We start from the raw sequence: 13620 nt of genomic DNA, 5'->3' as shown, positions 1-13620 counted from the left end.
CAACTAATCAGTCTTCTCTGTTCCAAAAATACTGAATCAACTCCTAAGATTCAGTATTTTTGGAACAGAGGAGACTGATTAGTTGCCGTGCTTTTGAGAATAAACACGTCTTTCATGTGAACTAGCGAGGGACCCTTACTCTAATGCAGGTTATGTTCTTGGACGTAACTGAGCCAAATGTATGCAAATTCAGCACTTCCTGTCCTACTATAGGTAAGTGCTTGAAATGTCTTTGCTAATAAAACTGCGTTGGCTGCCCCCATCTAGTAAACACCTGGCTACTTGACACTGTTTAGTGTTTATAGAAATGCCTATCTGTTTGCAGTTAAACCGTGCTACCTTCACTGTTACCTGGTGAAATAGAAACTACAGCGTCTTGTGTTCATGTGCTCTTCGTGGCATATCTGGGTACTCATTGGCTGAGTGCAGGATTGTTCAGTGGTGTCTTCCGCGCATTCTACACATGATATACAGTGCATTCAGACCCCATTACTTTTTACACATTTTGTTACGTTACAGCCTTATTCTAAAATGGATTTAAAAATATATATAATCCTCAGCAAACTACACACTACCTCATAATGACAAAACTAAAATAGTTTTTTTTGCATTTTTGTGAATTTATAACCAAACAATATCTTCAGTATTCAGACCCATTGCAATGAGACTCGAAATTAAGCTCAGGTGCATCCTTTTTCCATTGATAATCTTTGAGATGTTTCTGCAACTTGATTGGAGTCCACCTGTGGTAAATTCCATTGATTGGACATGATTTGGAAAGGCACACACCTGTCTATATAAGGTCCCACAGTTGCCTGTGCATGTCAGAGCAAAAACCAAGCCATGAGGTTGAAGGAATTGTCCTTAGAGCTCCGAGACAGGATTGTGTCAAGGCACAGATCTGGGGAAGGGTACCAGAAAATGTCTGCAGCATTGAAGGTCCCCAAGAACAGTGGCCTCCATCATTCTCAAATAAGTTTGGAACCACCAAGACTCTTCCTAGAGCTGGCCGCCCGGCTAAACTGAGCAATCGAGAGGGGCTTTGGTCAGGGAAGTGACCAAGAACCCGATGGTCACTCTGACAGAGCTCTAGAGTTCCTCTGTGGAGATGGGATAACCTTCCAGAAGGACAACCATCTCTGCAGCACTCCAACAAACAGGCCTTAATGGTAGAGTAGCCAAACCTTAGCTATTCCTCAGTAAAAGGCACATGACAGCACGCTTGGAGTTTTCCAAAAGAACCTGATAAAACCAAGATTGAACTCTTTGGCCTGAATGCCATGTATCACATCTGGAGGAAACAACCTGCTTTGGGGATGTTTTTCAGAGGCAGGGACTGGGAGATGTGTCGGAATTGAAGCAAAGATGGAGTAAAGTACAGAGAGCCTTGATGAAAACCTGCTCTCAGGACCTCAGACTGGGGCGAAGGTTCACCGTCCAACAGGACGTAGACCCTAAGCACACAGCCAAGATAATGCAGGAGTGGCTTCGGGACAAGTCTGGCTGTCCTTGAGTGGCCCAGACTTGAACCCGATCGAACACTTCTGGAGAGACCTGAAAATAGCTGTGCAGCGACGCTCCCCACCCAACCTCACAAAGCTTGAGGACCTGCAGAGAAGAATGTAACAATGTGGAAAAAGTCAAGTTGTCCAAATACTTTCCGAGGGAACTGTCTTGCGCTCTGCAGGAATGTGCAACACCTGCCTTTTCTCCTCTGTTTTCTCTCATTTCAACCGTTAACTCGTTAGTCTTTGGATTTGTGATCCATCTTGTCACAGTATGCATTGTGACTAGAGGTAGACCGATTTATGATTTTCCAACGCCGATCCCAATTATTGGAGGACCAAAAAAAGCCGATGCCGATTTTATTAAACTTTTTATTTATATATTAAAAAAATATTTTTTTAAATACAAATACAATCGGCATCGTTTTTTTTTTTTTGTCCTCCAATAATTGATATATAAATAAAAATTGTGTGTGTGTGTGTGTGTGTGTGTGTGTGTGTAATAATGACAATTACAACAATACTGAATGAACACTTAATATAATACATCAAAATCTATTTAGTCTCAAATTAAATAATGAAACATGTTCAATTTGGTTTAAATAATGCAAAAACAGTGTTGAAGAAAGTAAAAGTGCAATATGTGCCATGTAAAAAAGCTAATGTTTAAGTTCCTTGCCCAGAACATGAGAACATATGAAAGCTGGTGGTTGCTTTTAACATTTGTACATGTAGGTAGGGGTAAAGTGACTATGCATAGATAAACAGCGAGTAGCAGCAGTGTAAAAACGGGGGGGTGTCAATGCAAATAGTCCGGGTGGCCATTTTTAATTAAATGTTCAGCAGTCTTGTGGCTTGGGTGTAGAAGCTGTTAAGGTGCCTTTTGGACCTAGACTTGGCGTGCCGGTGCCGCTTGCCATGCTGTAGCAGAGAGAAGTCTATGACTTGGGTGACTGGAGCCTTTGACAATTTTTTGCGACTTCCTCTGACACCGCCTAGTATAGAGGTCCTGGATGGCAGGAAACTTGGCCCTGGTGATGTACTGGGCCGTATGCACTACCCTCTGTAGCGTCTTACGGTCGGATGCCAAGCAGTTGTCATACCAGACGCTGATGCAACCAGTCAGGATGCTCTCGATGGTGCAGCTGTAGAATTTATTTTTGAATCTGGGGACCCATGCAAAATCTGAGGCAGAAAAGGTGTTGTCGTGCCCTCTTTACAACTTTCTTGGTGTGTTTTAGACCATGATAGTTTGGTGATGTGGTCACCAAGAAACTTGACGCTGTCAACCTGTTCCACTACAGCCCCGTATGGGGGTGTGTTCGGTCCTCCTTTTCCTGTAGTCCACGATCATCTCCTTTTGTCTTGCTCGCGTTGAGGGAGATGTTGTCTCTGAACCCTTCTCATCGTAGTCTGTGATTAGGCCTACCACTGTTGTGTCGTCAGAAAACTTAATGATGGTGTTGGAGTCGTGTTTGGCCACGCAGTCGTGGGTGAACCGGGAGTACATGAGGGGACTAAGCACGCACCCCTGAGGGGCCCCTGTGATGAGGATCAGCATGGCAGATGTGTTTTTGCCTACCTTTACCACCTGGGGTTGGCCCGTCAGGAAGTCCAGGGTCCAGTTGCAGAGGGAGGTGTTTAGTCCCAGGGTCCTTAGCTTAGTGATGAGCTGTGTGGACACTATGGTGTTGAACGCTGAGTTGTAGTCAATGAACAGCATTTCAATGTCGTCATGTAGTTTGCGCTATGCTACAATGTCTCTGAAGTCAAGTTCAAAGAGTTTGTTCATGTGCGCATTAATGACCTAGATCTTTACTTCCAAATCGGTTTTCATTAGAATTTGGATTGCGTTTTCATCTCATCAGATAATGCTAGACCTGCAACTACATTTGCAGCTGTACCGGTTAGTTGAATTTACAGTATTCTGACTTACTGAGATTTGGGTTATTTTCAATTGTTGTCATTGACTCAAACGTTTGCCATTGGCTTATGTCCCCAGAGAACTTTTTAATAACCAGTTTGGGTAGTTACACTGATTTCACACATTGTTCAAACGAATGGAAGTAGAGCTTGTATTGTCCTCATTTGCCTTTTCATAAACCGTTTAAGTGTTTTACTGACCCTTTAGTCCATATAACTAATTTCACTGTTCACTTCTTGTTTTAAGTCCATGCGAGTTTCATTTTCAATGTCCCGTTCATACTCATTCAATGTTTGTTCCATAACCCTCATTTTAGTGTCTTGGAGGAATTTCTTCTCCTAGTACCTGATCAATTCTGATTTAACAGCCTTGGAGTTGCCGTCCTTGTCGTTCCCCGAATCCGTATTTCATCGTGCAAGTTGCTCGGCCATGGTTTCTGAACTCCACGTTTCCAATATAATCCTCAATATCCCTTGTCATTTTTCCATTGAGGAATCCCTCCCTCCTGGGTTTTGGCAGTAATTTGTGGCGTATAATCAGGAGTCCCAACACAGTACTTGCGGTTGAAAATAAATCGGGTTTTATTTCCTATTGTTTTACAAATCTAAACTTTAGGGGAATAATAATAATGCAGATCAATGTAGTGTTTGCCAAGGTAGGAGAATAAACAATTCTGTAGAATCTTCTCATTAAGAGCTCTGGTGGGGGGGTTGAGCGTGGCGCTCTCCACTGCCATGTTGTTGAAGTCAGAGCGGTTTCTCTTGGTTGCGATCACTCGCTGTGGTCCTGAAAACATTCTCTTGCTCACAGGTTATGACATTTCATCATATAGTTACAGCACCCCTGACCTCCTTGCCTCCTTCTCAAAGCACATTGGAGGAGGAGATGGGACATGAGGAATCGTAGTAATACAATTTAGATTCAGTCTAAATGTGCAGATTGGAACGTGGCCAGCATGATTCACACAGTGAATTGGTGAGTAGTAGTGCTCAAGTGTGAGTCTGTGTGTGTGTGCTCTGATTGATTGACAGGTAAGGGAGACCATGGCATGCAGATCCCAGGAGGACCGTTGGACAGACAGGACAGCCTCCACAACATGGAGAGGTGAGCACTGGTCACAGATCTTTTATGGGCGATTCCAGCACTATATAAGTTAAGTATTCACGCAAAATAAATGTTTTCAGGTCTTGCGTAATGGACTAACCAAATATAAACCAAACTTTTGATGTGTGTCTATAGTAGGGGGTGCCTAGGCTGTGGTGGTCATGAAATTTTGTCAGCCGGTAATTGTCATGCAACAGACTGTAATTTACCGTTAACTAACATAAAGGTGTTTAGCATCACCGCGCTTCTACGCGTATAAGCAGCTGCTGCTGTGCTTTGGAACATCTACACTTTAGAAAGTAATATAGCCTACACCATCACAATAAATCTATTTATTTTGATGTGATAGGCCTATAAACCTGAGAATGTCTTAGAAATCAAAACATAAAATATTGATGATCTGGAAAAGTTTGCAAAAAATGGCATGCTTTCTGATCCTTTCAATGTGTTCTCTGTGGAGAGGCAGTTGCAATTGATGTGCCGCTGGTCGTAAAGCAAGTTTAAGAGATCTAATCGATGGAAGATGGAATTAAAATGACATAATTAAAGGTGAAATGAAAGAGGCTACAACTAGGGTTGCAAAAATTTTGGAAACTTTCAAAAGATTCCCTGGTTTTCCATAAATCCTGGTTGGAGAATTATGGATTTTCTGTTTATTCCCTCATGATTCTTGGAAAACCTCCAACTGGGATTTTGGGAAACCTAGGGAGTTTATTGAAAGTTGCCAGAATTTTGCAACCCTAGGTACAACGACCAAAAGCCAACAGGTATGCTGCTATTTAGAGCTTGAAAGTATATGGACATCTGCTCGTTGAACATCCCATTCCAAAATCATGGGCATTAATATGGAGTTGGTCCCCCCTTTTGCTTTTATAACAGCCTCCACGCTTCTAGGAAGACTTTCCACTAGGTTTTGGAACATGGCCGGGGACTTGCTTCCATTCAGCCACGATCATTAGTGAGGTCGGGCACTGATATTGGGCGTTTAGGCCTTGCTCGTAGTCAGCGTTCAATTCCTGAATGGTGTTCGATGGGGTTGAGGTCAGGGCTTTGCAGGCCAGTCAAGTTCTTCCACACCGATCTTGACAAACCATTTCTTTTTGGACCTCGCTTTGTGCACGGGGGCATTGCTGAAACAGGACCTTCCTCACACTGTTGTCACGAAGTTGGAAGCACAGAATCGTTTAGAATGTATGCTGTAGTGTTAAGATTTCCCTTCACTGGAACTTTACACTCCTCCACCAAGCTTTACAGTTGGCACTATGCATTGGGGCAGGTTGCGCTCTCTTGGCCTTCTCCAAATCCAGATTTGTCTGTTGGACTGCTAGATGGTGAAGTGTGATTCATCACTCCAGAGAACGCGTTTCCACTGCTCTGTAGTCCAATGGCGGCGAGCATTACACCACACCAGCCAACGCTTTGAATTGTGCATGGTGATCTTGGGCTTGTGTGTGGCTGCTCTGCCATCGGAACCCATTTCATGAAGCTCCCGACGAACACTTCTTGTGCTGACGTTGCTTCCAGAGGCAGTTTGGAACTCTGAGTGTTGCGGTCCCGTTCTGTGAACTTGTGTGGCTTACCACTTTGCAGCTGAGCTGTTGTTGCTGCTAGATGTTTCCACTTCATAATAACAGTAGGGCAGAAATTTGACGAACTGATTTGTTGGAAAGGTGGCATCCTATGATGGTTCCATGTTGAAAGTCACTGAGCTCTTCAGTGAGGCCATTCTACTGCCAATGTTTGCCTGGAGATTGCATGGCTGTGTGCTCAATTGTTTATGCTGGTCTGCAACCGGTGTGGCTGAAATAGCCAAATCCACTAATTTCAAAGGGTGTCCACATAATTTTTGTATAGTGTATGGTCATTATTTGAAATGGCTAGCCAGCTAATGTAGCGTTTAATTGACCAGACATTTTAGAGATTTACTGGACCCGTATGCATTGGGTATGTAACCTGTTTAGGGCGTCCACCCACAGTGCTCAGATTGACAGAAATCACATTTTGAATACGGTCATTCATATTAACAGAACATGCAAGTCGAGATTGCAATGATGTGCAGTCCTTACCGAATTCTGATGTGCACTTTGAACATTTCAGAATAACTGTCCACATTTACTTTTCCTCGGCCAACAAGACGAATAGTAGAACTTTTAAACTTTTCTATTTGTCAGCTTGTCGAAATAAATTACCTATTCCAAACACTCTGGGACAGTTGCGGGACGATAGATCCCAAATTTATACAACCAGTAAGCCTAGGCTACATAAAATGTAAAATAAAATGACATTAAAAAGCAATGTCTGATGCAGCAGATGAGAACGTTTAGCTTAACATTGACCAACCATTATTTCTATACATTATAAGCGCAGCAATGTGCACAAGGCAGTAGGCTACTTGCGACTCTTCGTTCAATAGTGCTATTAGCGGGAAACCACCATTGTCAAAATATCAGTGCACATGTGAGCAGTTTGATGTGATGGATGAAACTGTCCATTAGAATTTTAGAAGAGTGATCTAATAGGCTGCTTGGAAGCAAGGTAAGACATGCCTCGTATTAAAACGTTCACGTTTCAAACAATGAAGTGTATGTTTTGAAAATGCACACTGCCTCCATCTCACTGTAAAGTGTTGTGTGACGCGCTGATGAAGCCTGCTTTCCGTTGCCGTTTGACGCCGTGTTGAAAACGACTGAACTGGCAACTCTGAAATCTCAGACTTATGACTTGTGAGTTCAAGACAACTGGGGAAAAATTATTTTGAATGTTAGTCGAACTCGGAAATACAACTCAGGACCTTGGGGCCTCTTTTTAAGAGCTCCGACTTATCAACCTGAATACGTAATGTTTTTACCTCTGTATTTTTCAGACTTCCCAGTTGTCTTGAAAGCACAACATGCTCCAGCAGCAGCTCTTGTGCTGTGACAGATTTTCCACTCAAAGGCTCGATCTGTATGCTGTACGGATGTGAGAAGATGTATAACAAATATCCTGTACAGTCCAAATTTAATTGCACTTAATTATGCAAATATCAGAAAAAAAGATGGTTATTACTGGATAATGGGCTTCTGAGTGGTGCAGCGGGCCTAAGGCACTGCATCTCAATGCAAGAGGCGTCACTACAGTCCCTGGTTCGAATCGAGGCTGTATCACAACGGGCCGTGATTGGGAGTCCCATAGGGCGGTGCACAATTGGCCCAGCGTCGTCCGGGTTTGGCCAGGGAGGCCGTCATTGTAGATAAGAACAAATTCTTAACTGACTTGCCTAGTTAAATAAATGTAACGTTTAACTGGTTAGGACAGCTCATGAGGTCTCCTAAATATCTGACTAGGTAGGAATCTTATGACTAAAGAGGCTTCATGCATTGCTTTTGATTTGAACCCCCAAGTCAAATGTATATTCTGAGCACTTACAACCAATTTTCTTCTCTGAGAGACTTTGTTGACACAGCCCCATTTGTAAATGACAAACTTTATTTTCCATGCTCCGATTGACTTTCCCACAGAATTGCCCTCATAGATACATGCTACTATACTTTATTTTAGACATGCATGGTTCTGGGATGTTGTATATTCACTCAATCTGTCCTTTCTCCTTATGTGTGCACCTGTTCACTTTACTATTTGGATTTACCATTTTGTGATGAGTGTATGATTATGCCTCTCCCGCTCTTCCCCAGCCTGCTCCCCAAGGCTGTGAAGAGGCGAGTCTACGCCCTGAAGAAGCTACAGGTGCAATGTGCCAACATAGAAGCAAAGTTCTATGAGGAAGTCCACGAGCTGGAGAGGAAGTACGCTGGCCTCTACCAGCCCCTCTTCGACAAGGTACAGTCACACCCCACGACTACAGGTGCTACCTCTGTGGCTTCCTCTTCTTGTGCCCTTTCCTCTCCTGTGCACTGAGCTAATAACGGGAATAGTGAAAGCAAATGAAGGACATATACTAGGAATTTCTTAACAATTTGTACAGACTAACGACAGGAAACCACTTTTAGATAATGACGCCCCACAGGAAGGGTAAGAGGTGGACTACTTCCAATAGGGACTCACTACTCAATGCAAAAAAGAGGGCGCGCTGCTTTGGTATCAAGTATGAAGACAGGTGCTCATCGGACAACAGGTTATAATTTATAGCGACCAAATGAAGTTGCAGCTGCCATTTACGTATAATGCCTTCTGAAAGTATTCAGAGCCCTTGACTTTGTCCACATTTTGTTACTTTACATCTTTATACTAGAATTGATTAAAAATATATATAAACTCAGTAATCTACACATAATACCCCATAATGACAAAGCTATTTTTTTGCAAATATATTAATAATAAAAAAAACACCTTGATTTAGTATTCTGACCCTTTGCTATTAGTCTTGAAATTGAGCTCAAGTACCTCATGTTTCCATTAATCATCCTTGAGATGTATCTAAAACTTGATTGGAGTCCACCTGTGGTAAATTCCATTGATTGGACATGATTTGGAAAGGCACACACCTGTCTATATAAGGTCCCACAGTTGACAGTGCATGTCAGAGCAAAAACCAAGCCATGAGGTCGAAGGAATTGTCTGTAGACCTCCAAGACAGGATTGGGTCGAGGCACAGATTTGGGGAAGGGTACTAACATATTTCTGCAGCATTGAAGGTCCCCAAGAACACAGTGGCCGCCATCATTCCCAAATGGAAGAAGTTTGGAACCACCAAGACTCTTCCTAGAGCTGGCTGCCCGGCCAAACTGATCAATCGGGGGAGAAGGGCCTTGGTCAGGGAGGTGACCAAGAACCCGATGGTCACTGACAGAGTTCATCTGTGGAGATGGGAGAACCTTCCAGAAGGACATCCATCTCTGCAGCACTCCACCAATCAAGCGTTTATGGTGGAGTGGCCAGATGGAAGCCACTCCTCAGTAAAAGGCACATGACATCCAGCTTGGAGTTTGCAAAAGGCACCAAAGGACTCTGACCATGAGAAACAAGTTTCTCTGATCTGATAACAAGATTGAACTCTTGGGCCTGAATGTCAAGCGTCACATGTGGAGGAAACCTGGCACCACCCCTGCGGTGAAGCATGGTGGTGGCAGCATCATGCTGTGGGGAGGTTTTTCAGCGGCAGGGACTGGAAGACTAGTCAAGATCTAAGAAAATATGAACTGTGCAAAGTAGAGATCCTTGATGAAAACCTGCTCAGGACCTCAGACTGTGGCAACGGTTCACCTTCCAACAGGACAACGACCCTAAGCACACAGCCAAGACAACGTGGGAGTGGCTTGGGGACAAGTCTCTGAATGTCCTTGAGTGCCCAGCCAGAGCATCTCTGGAGAGACCTGAAAATAGCTATGCAGCGACGCTCCCCATCCAACCTGACAGAGCTTGAGAGGCTCTGTAGAGCAGAAGGGGAGAAACTCCCCAAATACAGGTGTGCCAAGCTTGTGGCATCATACCCAAGAAGACTCAATGCTGTAATCACTGCCAAAGGTGCTTCAACAAAGTCTTGAGTAAATGCTGAAAAATGTATGTAAAAGTGATTTAAGTTTATTTTTTATAAATTAGCAAAAATGTATAACCTGTTTTTGCTTTGTCATTATGGGGTATTGTGTGTAGGTTAATGGGGGGCGGGAAACAATTGAATCAATTTTAGAATAAGGCTTTAACGTAACAAAACGTGGAAAAAGTCAAGAACTGAATACTTTCCGAAGGCACTGTAATATCACCAGTAGTACATTTACCCTTAATCTCCATTTGTTTATAATCTGCAATGTTTGGTTACTCTATTTTCTGTTAATGCATTCAATTTATTATTAGTTTACTCTTATCATTGTCAGATTGGACATTTTGTTTGCGGAGCTCACAAACCCATGCTACACTTGTGAGAAGCAAGTTTTGGTTTATTTCATTCCATTTATGAGTTCTTAATTTATTCATTGTCTTTTTGTTTTGAGCTTTCCTTTCTATGTTGCGTAAGGACGCACGCCTGTGTACACATAGAAGTAGGCCTAGGCTACCTGGCCTGAGCGCAAATGTAGAAATGTGCCCATTTGGGCATGTCTGATAGTATTTCTGTCTAAACTCGCTATTCCTAATGAGCTGTGTAGCTTCTTAAAGATAACATTTCACCTCAAACAGCAAGTAAACACGTTTTTTTTCTTCGTCCGTTGAGAATGACAATAGTTCCTCAATGTATTTGAAAAATATTTCTAGCGCTCTCTCTTTTGATAACCACAGAGCCTCGACATGAAAGGGGAAACATTTTATTCTCTGATCCTGTAGAAATGTCTTAAAATACCTGGTTACTTCTTATCCCTTGCGCAAATACAGGTGTCTGTCAGGAGCTCACTATTATGGAAACTGAGGGCCTAGAATAGTTGATGCAATGTTTCAAGTTCATTGCAGACAGGCGGAGTAGAGAGATGAATATGATTTGAAAGAGCCAATGTGATGTTAATATCAGCTTGAAATGTAGAAAAATTGAATAGTCTACTTTGAAACAAGGTAAGACATGCCTCGTATTAAAAGTTCAGGTTTGAAAATGCATACTGCCTCCAGCTCATTGCAAAGTGTTGTGTGACGTGCTGATGAATTCTGATGTTTGAGCTGCTGCTGCATCTCAATCTGATTTTTCTGCTTAAAGGCTCTGAATCTGTATGCTGGTATGGGTGTGATAAATAAGATGAATATACTGTAGCTTACACACGTGCCAATTTAATTTCACAAAATAACCTGTAGACTAAGCATGACCAGTCAAATGTATTTCCATTGACTGGTATTTCCATCAATGAATAGGCTAATATTCATTATTTCTCAATTCGATTTTTTTCTCCTCCCGGATAATATACCGCCACCATTTTTATTTATCGGCTTTTCAATTTAGTGGCTAGTGGAAACACTGCCTTGGGGGCATATTCATTATGCTGAACCTGTTACAAAATGTTTCTTAAACTGAAGCAAACAATGAAATGGGGAGGGACCTACCTGATTTTTGTCCAATAGAAACTCGTTTTAGTTTCTGTTTCGCAAATGTTTGGACTAATGATTACACACCCCTGCTCTTTCTCAGTCTTTGATCTATTGCGTGTAGAATGTCCTAGTCTATTCATTGATTGGCCCCGCTTTGCTGAAGTTGCGAGACATTACAAGATACAGCTTTCCATTGCGATATACGGCTTTTGATTGCCGATAGACAGGCCTAATGCACGGTTCTGACTGTATGCCTGGTGGCCGACCTGCCTATACTGATAGATGGGCCTAGTGCACGGTTCTGACTGTATGCCTGGTGGCCAACCTGCCTGTACTGATAGTAAATCCAAAAATACTTCATCTTAAATCGGTTCCTAGTGCAATCTAATCTTGACACACAGAAATGGGAGTCAACACCGGGAGTCGGCGTGCAAGGAGTCGATGAATAAATTATTTTAGAGTCGACTCCACCGCTAAGTCATCGTCTTTAACAATTGGGAAAATGTCAGAGAAATATCTGTATGGCAATACTTTTGAGAAGTTAAATGAGAAGGAAATGCCAACTTTGCGAGGTGGAATGGAGTAACAGTAGTACAGGTGCAATGTTTAACCATCTGAAAGGGATGCACCATGAGACCTAAACAATTACTGGCACCAATGCCGCTACATTGTGAATTCACGTTGATTTTAATACATTTCTTATTTTAATGGAAAACCGATAAATTGTCACTTTGTCACATCCCTAGTGGTTGGCTCTTTTAAAAAGTTAGTGTATGCTGTTGCCAGTCACCCCATTTTTTTATTTTTTTATTTATTTTTTGTGTGTGTGTGTGTGTGTGTGTGTGTGTGTGTGTGTGTGTGTGTGTGTGTGTGTGTGTTCTACCCACAGAGACGAGACGTGGTGACAGCCACAGTGGAACCCACAGACGAAGACTGTGAGTGGCACAACGACAGAGAGGAGGAGGAAGAGCTAGCGGTTAGTGAACTGATTGGCTCAAATGTATCATGCCCCTCAAACGCCTTGTAGCCAGTCACAGCTCAGTTCAGATGAAACCTTCAAACTAGGAACCAGAGTATACAATTTTGTTGTTCCAAATGAGAAAGCTAACTCTGTTCTTCCTCATTAGTCCCATTTCAAATTATACATGGTGCTTGGTCACCTCAACAAATATTCATTATGGTCTATTGTGTTAGATCTAGTTTAAATCATTACTAAACATTGAATATAAATTACAGAAGACATGAGAAGTAAATCGGATAAATTTTTTTGCCAGTCTAAAGCAGTACTTACAAATGTTTGTGTGTGAGATCTGTCTTGTAGAATATGGAGGGGCATGGCCACCAAGCACACAGGTGACCATAGTTTGCTTATTAAGAAGGGACACACCATTCCTAATTGAGGGAAAGTCTCTGTTCTAGTCCAGCTCTTTCAAAGTATTCAAAATATGTCTGTATCGTACAGGTTATAGTAACTAAACTGTAGAGGTGTTTATTGGCTTAGTTTGACAACGTGCATTCAATTACAAGTGTTTCCTGTCACCTGGTGCCTTATGGGAGAGTAAGATGGCTGCCTGTCTCTGCAGCGGTTAGTTGGTGGTGTTCGGAGTCCTGGGGCTAGTCAGACTGATCTTCAATCTTTATATTTATTATTTACTTTGAGCCTGGTTCAGCATCTTGTTGGATGATTTGTATGTACCTGCTCCAAGAGCCTTAAAATGAAAAACCTTGCACTGGATCTTCTGCTTCCTGCCTCTGCTTGCTAACCGGCGCCAGCCAGCCAGCTCGAACCATCCAGGACAAGTAACGGGCCTACCATCCACCCTTAAAATGTGCTGCACTTGAACAAAAGGATAGCTCTCCAGCACAACTGTTGGTAACTGACAATTGCATTGTACATGCACAGATGGGGAATACATGAGAAATCAAAGTGTTGTAACAATTGTCTGCCTGTAGGAGGAGCTGAAGAAGAAGGCTGCTGTTGAGGAGAAGAAAGAGGATGCCGCCCCAGAGGAAGACCCCAAAGGCATACCTGAGTTCTGGCTCACCATCTTCAAGAGCGTGGACATGCTTAGTGACATGCTGCAGGTAGACTGTCTTACTTTCATGTGGAGCCTAGTCAGTGTGTGATTTCTGTCCTAACTAGCG

General features: G+C 42.6%; 1 protein-coding gene across 8 annotated transcripts in view; it reads left to right on the top strand.

The window, feature by feature from the left end:
• The window catches only part of nap1l4a (nucleosome assembly protein 1-like 4a), a 64350-nt gene that overhangs the window by 11159 nt on the left and 39571 nt on the right, over nucleotides 1-13620 (top strand). For all 8 annotated transcript variants that reach the window (XM_029758505.1, XM_029758500.1, XM_029758499.1 and 5 more), the window contains 4 exons: nucleotides 4461-4533; nucleotides 8208-8352; nucleotides 12365-12451; nucleotides 13429-13560. In XM_029758505.1, the coding sequence (XP_029614365.1) occupies nucleotides 4461-4533; nucleotides 8208-8352; nucleotides 12365-12451; nucleotides 13429-13560 (437 nt within the window). The remainder of the gene's footprint in view (nucleotides 1-4460; nucleotides 4534-8207; nucleotides 8353-12364; nucleotides 12452-13428; nucleotides 13561-13620) is intronic.

The sequence above is a fragment of the Salmo trutta genome, chromosome 7, assembly GCF_901001165.1.
Source record: "Salmo trutta chromosome 7, fSalTru1.1, whole genome shotgun sequence".
Taxonomy (NCBI): domain Eukaryota; kingdom Metazoa; phylum Chordata; class Actinopteri; order Salmoniformes; family Salmonidae; genus Salmo; species Salmo trutta.
Note: the sequence above shows the minus strand (reverse complement) of the source record. Positions and strands in the feature narration are given on the sequence as shown.